The 12,292-nt window shown below is 38.8% G+C and overlaps 1 protein-coding gene across 1 annotated transcript in view; it reads left to right on the forward strand.

The window, feature by feature from the left end:
- nrxn3a (neurexin 3a) overlaps nucleotides 1–12,292 on the forward strand; it is a 240,667-nt gene that overhangs the window by 215,533 nt on the left and 12,842 nt on the right. Inside the window, exon 24 of the mRNA XM_078277724.1 lies at nucleotides 7,093–7,174. Within this exon, the coding sequence (XP_078133850.1) occupies nucleotides 7,093–7,174 (82 nt within the window). The remainder of the gene's footprint in view (nucleotides 1–7,092; nucleotides 7,175–12,292) is intronic.

Raw genomic sequence — 12,292 nt, forward strand, 5'->3', positions numbered from 1 at the left:
CTGAAAGCAACCCAGAAAGCAACCCAGATGTTTACATCTTGGCACAGGGGGACCATGTGATGGAACATGCAAATTAGGATCACCACAACATCAGTGTCAACAGTGCACATGAGACAGTTGGTATAGCCATTCAAAAGGGCATTCTGCATGTGAATGAGCTGCCTTTTATCCGCTTCCTCGTGATACCATGGTGACGTGTATCGATTTGTTCCTGGAATAAAAGCAGTGACATCAGATGTGATGATGATTTTGTGATGATTCCTTGGCAATTCACAGTGCTCATTTTGTTAGACAAGAATGCAAACCTATTTGTTGGTTGGGTCACATAAAAAGTCAGCCCAGTTTCCAGGGAGTTTGTTCTTTCCCTCAACCTTTCTTTGAACACACCTTGCTTTTCTCTAGTGGTTTCTTTGATACTACTGGCAACATACAGACTATATCTTGTTTAGGGTTGTCCCGATCCCAATCACAAGTATCGGATCAGAGCCAATATTGGCATTTTTTAACTTCTCAGGGATCAGCATTCACTCTAATTACCTTACTCCGATCACCGCCTTTGATCACACCCACCCTGCGCCACAGACACACCGCCAGACTGCCTGGATGCCGGCTCTTTCAAACCAAGAAAGGCGCAGCCACTCACCAGTGTCTGACAAGAGAGTGTCTCGTGGCTTGCCAGCCCTTGGCAACGAGTACAAAAGTTTGTCTTTCTTAGTCATCGGTTACAGAAGCGAATTACTCCAATTCTCCATACTTCTTCCATGATTATACCAGGGAACCACGCTTACAGGCTGTTATTCCCTAGAGCCGTCATCAGAGTTTTTTTTTATTTTTGCTTAAGACTTAACACATATTCACATAATCAGGTTCTTTATAAATGAAGAATTTATTTACCTAAGAATATACACTACTGAATGAATAAGTATGAATGAATGAATGAATGAAAGAAAAATAATAGATGGAAACAAACAAAATTAACACATTAATGGCAAACAATGAATGACGCAATCGATTATGCAGAATCAGACAAATCAACAGCAGCTTAAGTCTAAGGGGCTGTTCACATTGTATGCGCAAGCGGCAGCGCTGGGCTATGAAACCCATTATTGTCAATGGCTTGCGTGCGCAAGAACTGCTCTGCCGCTGCGTTGAGCAAAGCGCAGCGCAAGCAGCATTTTGCGGCTTGCCACTCTTGCGCGTGCCACGGTCAAAGTTCAACATGGTTCAACTTTGACCGTGGCACGCGCAAGAGCGGCCGCAGTGCATTCAAGTGTCTGAAAAAAAAAAAAAAAAACACAGAATACACATGGATCCACAAACGGAACATGGACGAGAGGTTGATTGGCCGTCAGCGAGCTCCCAGAGCTGTATAGGCTACGACACAAGTTCGAGGTCGTACAGAGACCTCGGACGCAAAACTATGCTGTGAAAGCATATTTTCACCATAATAGGCATGCCAGCTGTGTAGGTTATTGTAGCCTCTTAATTTAAATCATTCAGGTTTGTTTTAGCTATGTGAAATCAACATATATGTCTCCACTGAAATACAATCCAATGTTACACTTTTTCTCAGTTACTTTGGTGCATTTGTCAAATCATAATTTGCATTTGCACAACAGTGAGTGCATTTCTTAAAATAATTGGTGTAAAGTGCACCGCATAGTGACTGACCTGAAAAATCGTGTATCTTGCTGGAAATCTTTTGTTTGTGTATTTATACCAATGACACAATCAAACTGACAAGTCCTTACGCCATTGTTTATACCAAGATAGTGAAACTGCTTTGTGTTGTTGTCCATATTTAACAGTTCACTCTGTGAATATAGTCTATAGAACAATGCACATGAAAGGGAGCACTATTCCCTATGTGACAAAGTTGCACATTATTGTCATCTCTGATCTGAGAAATGCGCTAAAGCAACTGAGAAGAACTAGCCTACTGTTGTGAGCTGCGAAAACCAAATACCAAATTGATTATACAGCTCCATACAGGTTTTTGTAGGATATATTTGTATTTGTATGTTTATATGATGCAAAATGTGTTTGGACTGATTGACACAAGTCATGTTCATTTTCATTGAAGTTCAAATATAGGTTTATAGGTAGGTATATGGCCTTTACACAGAATAACTACCCAGTTCCAAGAGTGTAAGCTCCAGTTTTGGAGGAATTAATTGCACATATGCATTAAACAAAGTGTTTTCCAGAGAATGAATGATGAATATATGAATGTAGGCTCATAGCTTAGCTTTATTATACCCAACTGCAGACCTCTTATGTATGTAAACATGCAATGACACATAGTGTTGAAATGCAACATTTATTTAGAAATGAAAATAATCCACACGTCTTCATTTATTTAGAGGAGGAGTGTAAGAAAAGGTGGAAGAACCTAAGCGACAGGTACATAAAGGAGAGGAGACAAAAAAAACTGGTGCAGGGGCAGACTTGGAAGTACTTTTCCATACTGTCTTGTCTGGGGCCACACGTCAGGGAGAGACAAATAGCCAGACACTCCGTTGTAGAAATGGGCTTTCGGAATGTTGTTCGCATCCGGGAAATCGTAGGCCCGACTCTCGTGAACAGACTGTCAAATTGCTCCCTGTTGAGTACCCCTGGAACCGGTCAAATTGAAAGCGGAGCTCCTTCACCAGCCGGAATTCCCCCAACTGCTCTCTGGACCTGAGGGTCTCCTGCACCTACACCCTTCTTACTGCTGCCTTCCTCCAACACAATGTTGCATGTACTGCACGTCTGATGTAAACACCGGATACAGACGTGACGTGCATTAAAATATTGGCGCATGTATGACGTAAATTTGCGCTGAGCCTGGCGAAAAGCACAACTAATATATTTGGGAATAGGACAACCTAGCGGCGAGCGCAGCGCATGCCGCGTACAATGTGAATGGCCCATAAGGGAGAATAACACCAGGAAGGCCCTAAAGTCACCCTATCTTCCCTGCACAACCCACAGCATCAACCCAGTTACAGGCAAACAAAGTTTGATCTACCTGGATGGATGGATAGATGAAGACGCTCGGAACTCTGTTTCCTTAGTGGGTTATTTCCCTTGGGCTTGGTTGGGCCGAAGAAGTGTTGGCACTGGATGTCACTGTTCAACATGAACGAGTTTCTTTAGTGGATCCGTTTAAGTCTGGCGCACATGGGCCAATGGCCAGCTTGCATTACGGAAGAAGGGTTACAGAAGAAAAAGATAAGAGGAGAAGATAGAAGCAAACTATGAGAAGACTGGGGGTTCAGCTGTCTTACAGGTCTTCAGTTCAGGAGGGACTGTGTCCAGAGTTTACTGATGCCATCACACTTACTGTCCTCTAAACTTAATCTAAACTAAACTTCCTTGTTTTGATAACAACATTTTGTAGTCTCCCTAATCTAAATCTCCCATAATTAGAAATCTATAGACATTAAGCTGCAAGTAGAATATAGATATCATCACCATTAATATTCAGCATAACAACAATAAAAAATACTGTAAATTCAAACCATTGAACAGCATCATATCAAGACATTCATATGTCTGTTCATATAGCTTATATATTTTGCGGCTGTAGCACTGAAATTTCCTAATTTGGGATCAATAAAGTCTATTATCTAATCTAATATAATATATGAGAATAAGTATCTGTGTATACAGAATTTAAACAGAAAATAAATGATTACACTTTGATTAAATGACATGCTTTACTTGGGTGATTGATAACTCCCCACCTTCCTCCTCTCCTGAGAAGAGAGGGGGTTTATGATGTTGAAGCACCCTGTCCTCACAGTAGGGGTGCTGTGAGACAAAGCTTTCCTGTTGTTTGTGTCCCTTTTGATCAGGCATTTGGAGAGCTAACATACCCATGTTACTTGAAATGTAAACATTAGAGTATTTTGTTCTAGATTAGGATTTCCAGTTGTGTCCTCTGATGCAGTCGTTTACTCTGGAATATCAAAGCATCTCAGGGAGTTGGGTGATTAAGAGGTTGCAAAATGAAATTCCTGTCCCAATGTTTATTTTGTCTCAAGATCAGTGTTCAGGGTTAAGGTGGACATAGGAATTCCACCATAGAGATCCTGTCATCCATGTTACAAGAGTGAAACATTAAAGTATTAAAGCAATATTTTTTCAAGTCTTTAAGGTGCCCATATGTATACGTAAACAATTTTTGCTTTGTTGTAATTATTCCTCCTGTTCCTGACTATTACGAAATACATTCCTGAAGGGGTTTCAGTGAAAGAGATGGGGGGATAAAATCCACAGTCTTTGTTCTATGTACAGAACATTCCAATTTCTTTTAAGCTAACATAAGGCTCCAGCAGTCAAGTTAATCAAATCAAATGATTATCTTCCAAAGTTATGGTCTTTTTAGGAATAAATTCCCACTTTGTCATACTGTCCTTTTGCCGCAGCTGAGCATGGAAACATTGTCCAGGGAAACACTAAGAAGAAATTTGGGACTAACAGTCTGTAACTTTGGAAGATTTTCACTTTATTTGATTAATTTACACTGCTGAAGCTTCATACAGTAATAACTTCAGATAACCAAAAATGTATGGATGGGATGGGGACTGTAGATTTAAACAGTTAACAGAACTAACAGAATTAACAACTCCAGTACAGCTGTGATAGCAATAAGTTAAAGTACTGTAATTAGACTGATATCTGGTAGTATGTGAGCCCTAAACCAATCTTACGGTCACTCAAGAGACTGTAAAATCTAAATAATATGAACAGACATAAACTTAGTACAAAAAGTAAGTAAATTTGTGTTTGGTAGATTATTTCTCTGTGGTAACAATGCATTTTGGCAATAAATCTTATACCGTTGGAAAGCCTGTTTAGTTCGCTTTCAAATGGTGCCCCATTTGTAAGGAACATGCATTTGTGGGATGAGCAGCAGCGCTGAGTATGTGGGTTGCGCCCATGAAAAATTTGCCAAATCTTCTCTGCCAATGCCAAACAGCTTATTCTGCCATTGACTCGTTTGGTGTTTGGTGGATTGGATGATTGAAGTTTGAAGATACAAGACATATTGGCAATTTAACAATTTATTCATTTCACAAACAGGTGCCTCAGTAGCATGTGGAAGAACCATACACAGCCACAACAGCCTGGCACCTACTCCTCATGCTGGTCACCAGCCTGGTCACACACTGCTGTGGGATGGCATCCCATTCTTAACCAGCATTTGTCGCAAGTCAGCCAACGTGGTTGTGTTGGTCACTCTGGCACGAACAGCATGCCCAAGCTGATCCCGCAAGTTTTCAATGGGGTTGCGGTCAGGACTGCTGGCCATTCCATCCTCTCCACTCCCACATTCTGGAGGTAGTCTCTGATAAACCCTGCCCTGTGGGGGGCGAGCGTTGTCATCTTGGAGGATAGAGTTCGGTCCCAGACTGTGGAGATATGGGATTGCCACTAGTTGCAGAATCAGGCACCTGATTGTCAGCACCTGGGGTACCAGAAGCTCAAAACAAGAGTTAATAGCAACAGCAAAGAAAAGCTGTTTGGCATTGTCAGAGACGATTTGGCAAATTTTTCATGGGTGCAACCCACATACTCAGCGCTGCTGCTCATCCCACAAATGCATGTTCCTTGAAAATGGGGCACCATTTGAAAGGGAACTAAACAGCGTTTCCAACGGTATAAGATTTATTGCCAAAAAGCATTGTTCCCACAGAGAAATAATCTACCAAACACAAATTTACTTACTTTTTGTACTAAGTTTATGTCTGTTCATATTATTTAGATTTTACAGTCTCTTGAGTGACTGTAAGATTGGTTTAGGGCTCACATACTACCAGATATCAGTCTAATTACAGTACTTTAACTGATTGCTATCACAGCTGTACTGGAGTTGTTAATTCCTAATACAAACTGAACAGCTGCTGTTTCACTTTAAAAGCTTTCCAGTGGCAAACAAATTGGAGGCTTTAGAAAATGCATGCTTTGGTAGAATTGCTATTGTTCAAAGTTTGTTTGTCATGCATTACGTTTTACTTATCAGGTTTGTTGACAAAAAAATCGTAACTCAAGGTCCAATTACTAGCTTTTCCTCGAGCTTTCAACCATGGTCTTTCTCAGACACCTGTGTTTGTGTGGGTTGCTGATAGGAGCATAGGCTAAAGACCACAGTGTGAAGGAAACCCACTCAAACAAACCAGTAGCTCAGTATGAACTCTAACCACCACTAACAACATAAAATATCAGTGATAAAGACTGTCCTACACATAGCACAACATCTTGTCAGAAAGGGAGGTGCAGCAGGGCCAAAGGGCACGCCAGGCCAATGGGTGCAAAGGGTGGATGGTAAGAATCCCAATTTTAGACCAGGATTGGACACTGCTAAATAAAGCTGGAACCCCCTTACTGGAGAGAACATCCAGCGAGAGTCTTCAAGTCACAAGGAGTCAACACTTACTATAAAGCCAATATTTTATCGTTATCACAATTGGTAAATTAAAAAAAAATGGTATTACAATACCTGCACAGGAATATAGCATTTTATAGGCTTTTTAAAGCATGTATTTAATTGGCAACTACATGGGCAAAGCAATCAGAAAGCCATCAGGCAGTGATGTCTTGATACCAACCAAATAAAGTTAGTAGGTTTAAAACTACTCACAGCATCCACTGGGAAGAGGTCAAAGATCATCGACCAGATGTCAGCGGACAACAGGAGAAAGATCAAGTAGGACATTCACATCAGACACCAGAGACCATCTCTAAACAGAGACAGGGATTACCATCTCCACCCATATGTGACTACCTGTTGTCATTTGATCGATACTTAGGTCACATGACAGCAACTGAGCCATCTATATGACAACTGAGCCAACTCACATAAATTGAGGGAGACTGAGATGCATTTGAAAGCTCTGAAAAAAGTGAACCTTGAGTTGGGATCTTTTTGTCAAACTACTGTTTCCAAGGTTAAAAAAAAAACTTTCATGTTCACCTTCTAACTCATTTAGTATATTTTTACTTGTCTTTGTGTGTCTTCTTTGTTTTTTGCTGGTGGCTCTTTGTATTTGGGTATCTTTGCTGTGGCTGTGACCTCTGATGACCAACGTTCTGCCCATGAAGCATACGGCAGATGACATTGTGTCATCTGCAGAGTGTTCGAGTGATGACGAAGACCTGGAGGAGTGTGAAACTATCCATGCAGGTGGGCTAGGTTAGTTTGCATTTGCTTGCTTTTTTGTGCTTTCACTCATCTGCACCAGAGGATCAAGGTATCCTCAAAGCATCACACCCCCATGGTTAAACAAAGTGTAACTTCATAAAACAGCCAATGTAGTAACAGTAAGCATAGCTTACTTGCACATTGCACAGTTACAAGAAAAGTTGGATTATTTAATGCAAATTGAGAATTCAAATTGAAAAAAAGAAACCAGAACAGACCAGTTCCATTCATTTACCCAGAAACCATTACTACAATGAGCTACACTTGCACATGGGGTCTACCAAAGTAGTTAACATGGTCACCAATATTCATACAAATTCTGTTTTTCTAAGAGGAATAATAAGGGTTAGTACATGTCATCACAAATGTGCAAAATTTGTATGATGGTGAACCATGTTCTCTGCACTGATGCTGCAAAATTTATCGCATCGTGTTTGAGTCCACTGCTCCTGCCATTCACTGCTCTACCAATTTCCATTGTGTAACAATACATTTTGACAGTCTTTGTTTTTAAATTTCTTTTCAGCTAAAACTCAGTGTTGTCTAGATAACAGTGATGTTTTGTTTTAGTTTGTTTTTTCCATATTTGCTTACTTTGATACATGTAATAGAGAACAGATATCATTGAATTTCTGTGTACAAGTTTTTCTTTTCTTTTTTGGGTCATACTTTTACTTTTAGATGTACATGTTATTCTGTCTTTTTTGTATCTAAAAATTAAAAAATGTTCAAGCCTTGTGATAACTTAGAGAATCAGTTTGAAAGAATTTGGGAATTTCCATATTTCAGCAACATTCATTTTGTAGGATACAGCAAACAGCCACGTTGTCACTTTACTAAATAATCAAACTGTCACACACCTTTCTGAGGAGCATGACAGATCTATTTTTCTAAAGGATTTTTTAGTCTGAACATGTTCATGTTTTTTTTTTGTTTTTAGCTGTAGCCCATTCAAAACAATACATCACCTTTTACATACAATGCTTATTCGAATACTCTGACATAATTTAATTCATGATATCTACCCAGACAGCAAACAGAACACCTTTAAAGTGCTGCTGTTAGTGTAAATGTCAGCTTCAGTATTTTGTTCATGTTGGCTAGAAAGTCAAGCTGTCCTGTACAAACCTTCCTGCTACAGTCAATTTCACACACTCCACTCATATGTCACTTACATATGATATAAAACACTAGGACATATTATTATATTATTATTATATATTATACAAATTAAAAATAAAACAGTGAATAACTCTAATTGACCAATTTGCTTATAATGCATAGTCAGGAAACCATTATATTTTTCTATTAAGGCCCTATTCACCATACTACCGGACTTTTAGCTCAAGAACTATTGCGTCTAAAACTATTCTGAACTATACTGATAGGTTGTACTGCAGAAGGAATATTTTGCTTAATGTCAAGCATAAACATCAGATTGTGAAATATGTGTAGTCTAATACCTACTGGTAACATCCAGAAATTCAGAAGGATTTTAGTGCTGTTCTGCTGACGACCAGTAGGTTCTCCCTTTTAAAGGTCATTCCCAAATTTTTTCAGAGTATGTGAAAGGTTGTGGTCTAAATGGGTTAAAAGATGTGTAGCCTGAGATTTATGGGGATTTATGAAGAAAGACAAAGACAGGGCCCCAGTCATCCAATCATGTGTTTACACAGAAATTCACACCATTCTAACCCTAACATCACTTTGACAGCGGCATGCTTTTTATTTGAAATTTCCTTTGTTGTATTATTTCCGGAGTCAATGCTATTTCCTGTTTTGTTTTGTCTTTTCTAAGTTTTGTTATCGAGACATCATTCTCGTCTATTCGCCAACCAACAAAAAAACACGCTGTTGTATTTTGGCCTCATCATTTGTGGCATGACGCTTTGGTGGGTGATATTTGTTTCCACATATATTCGGGGTTCCATGCGGCTTTGTACCATGCAGCTTTTAATGAAAAGATCCCTCTCTTGGTTTTCAAAGCAAATCAAAAGGCAAGAAAAAATATTTTCTTCCCATCAACCTTTTTTCACCTTGAATACGAAAAGTTACATAACTCTTGGCACTTATATTTGAAAAGTGTTGTACCCTTCTAATTCTTTAGTCAGTCTTCCAGTTCCTTTCCTTCCCCTGCCAACTCACACCTAATGATGTATTTGCTAAATGACTAAATGCATTTTAAATGCATTTTAACCTATTTTAGTGTAAATGGCATAAAACTGTTTTGCCACAAATTCTAGTATTTTCCACTTTATTGTTTCTCATAAAGGGATACTTTTCTGTTTTTCAATCAGCTTTGTTTCATTGCAATTTAGGTAGTATATGCAGATGAACAGTGTTCATCACAGTGTGTGGGGTGATACAGAGCTGATTGAAAATTGAAGAAAATAAAGTTTCACTTTAAGCAGGGTGAACTTTGATCATTTATTTGCATGCTTTTTGATTGAGCCTTGACTCCATGCCCCCATATTCAGACTAACTTGGTTGCTTTTTCTGCAATTGTGTTTAAGTTGGAAACCATTTTTGCGGTCGCACCATTGAATGCCATCTATCTTACCCCACACCGTCTTTATTTTGCCGTGTGGCTGTTGTCTGTCTGGTCAGTTTGGAGAAGTTATCAAGTGATTCTGTTCTCTGTTGTGTTCTCCTTTCAATTAATTTCATAAGATGGCAATGGTTCTTGAATAGCTCATACTGTAAACTGTTTGATATTTGATGACCAAGTAGACAGGTTCTATTTTTTTTCTCGTGGAGACAATAGATATTCTGATACATACAATTTGATATTGGTACAAAAACACCCCATGGCCAATGATTAGTAATAAAAAATATTCCCATAATCTGTAAAGTAGTACAGCTTTACAGATTAAACTGACTAGTGTCACTGTCAATATCATGTTGAATGCAATACCCTCCCCCATTAGTCAATGGCCTAAACTAATAACATGATGCCAAGACACATGGCCAAGCATTGTTTACTCCAAACGGCTGTTCCAAGATGTGCACCATTATATATCAAACACATGTTAATATCATCTGTTCCGTGCTTGCTGACATGCAAAAGAGAGACAGCTGTGTGTAGCATGCAAAGGCGTACCACTGTAGCTGAATGAGCGAGGTTATATTGTTGCCTGATTGAGCTCAGATTCCTGAATGTCCATCATAAACCATTTAGTGCCTTTTCACACCTAAAAGTCAGATCCCAGGTTCATGTTTTTGTTGCATTGTGTAAGAGATGGGGACTCGAGTTTGAGACTCATCCTCAAAAGACTTCAGACTCGACTCGGACTCGAGATGCGGGACTCATAAACAATCTTTATTTTTAAGAAATGTCTGATGAGCTGACCGTAATCTATAACCTACTTATGTAACACTTAATACATAACGTATCTGCTGCTCGCTAGCTCAGAGACATTGTATACATTTGATCTGGTTAGTTTTGGTTTCACACTGCACATGACATAACTACGTTCTGTCGTCATCACATATGTGAGCCACGTCGTCTTCCCCGCCTCTCGTATTCTCTCTCTGGTGTCGGAATTGTTTCTGACTCATGCTCTCCCTGTGCTACCGTGGTTCTTTTTGTTTTGTTGCTCTGCTGAGGAGCAAGACACAGGAACTTTACTTGAGTTTTGCCGTGCTACAGCGTTTATTAAAAACAAACTGACACACCTGTAATTTTGGTTCGGATCAAACGGACCAGAACGAGTTAGGTGTGAAAGGCACCTTAGATCACATAACCAAGCAGGTTGGATACAATGGTGGAGGAAACATTAGGAGACAATATCAATGTGAGCTTTCCCACTTTGTCATGGAACTCGCTTTTTTAGTGTCTCATAGTCCAATTGATAGTCGGGCACAAATTTAAATCGGCACAACTGAACATTTGCCTCATAGCACTGAGATGAACATGAAGAAATCAAAAAATCAAAATGGCACACTACCAAATGGGTGCATCATGAAGCCGGATGCCGCTAGGCTATAAACTGCAGGCTGACCACAACTGAACATTATTTGATATCTTTGAAGTTTTCAGCTCATTGCTCACAGCTTCGTGACCCAGACGCCTCCAGCCTGATAAACGCGGGCCCATATAATTTTTGAAAAGTTTTAAAAATTTAAATTCAGTTCTGTTTTTCATTCAATCTGATAAACTAGTTATATTTTATTGAGTGTTAGAAATGGTAGAAATCATTGAAACATTTGGTGGAGCAGACCACCCACTTTGAATGTTCTCATCCAATTTAATGGGTGTTATCAGTTGTTATCACTACCATAGATATGACTATATTACCTCCTAGTTGGAAAAAGTAGGCAATGATCATCTATTGGTAAATTGGATCAACAAGCCTCACTGTAAGATGACATAGTATGAAGAATGACAATGGTAGGGAGTAGTAGTTTTACTTGCACGTTGTGACCTTGTTCTGTAAAAGGTGCTATATTAAATATATTAATATTAAAGTGGCAACAGTGTTGCCAAATCTTTTCCAATGAGCACTACTTACAACACACAAAAGAATAAACAAAAAAATGTAAATACAAAACACACAAGTATTTCACTATAAAAAGGAAAAAGCAAGAATAAGCTAAATAAATAAATGCTACCTTTACATCTTTAATTATAAAATATTCCTTATCCAAGTGTTTTCAATCAATTGTTTTTTTCAATAAACAACCTTACAACCCTATAATAGAAAACATCTTCAAATTAATCAATCGATTAAGTTACTCTTCCATAATTTCCTTAATTAATTAAATAATTCATGCAACATCCTTAAACTACTATTTATCCAGTATATTTATCAAGTACACTAAAATTCTAAATAGATCAGAACAAAACTGAAACAAGTTGATTCAAAACTATACACTACCCGTCAACAATTTGAACATCTCTACTCATGAGTACCAACCTCCCTCCTCTTTACTGTACCTTTCCAGAATAGCTCTTTTGTTTTTCATGTTGAACTGTGTGACATTTTTACTCAATTCCATTTCATCCTCCATACTATTCAAGAGATACACCCCACAAACAGAAACCCACATGCTTTTTTGATTTTCCTTTTCCCAAACACCATACATTGAGTTTCAATCAGA

Source organism: Sander vitreus, chromosome 20, assembly GCF_031162955.1.
Source record: "Sander vitreus isolate 19-12246 chromosome 20, sanVit1, whole genome shotgun sequence".
NCBI classification, from domain to species: domain Eukaryota; kingdom Metazoa; phylum Chordata; class Actinopteri; order Perciformes; family Percidae; genus Sander; species Sander vitreus.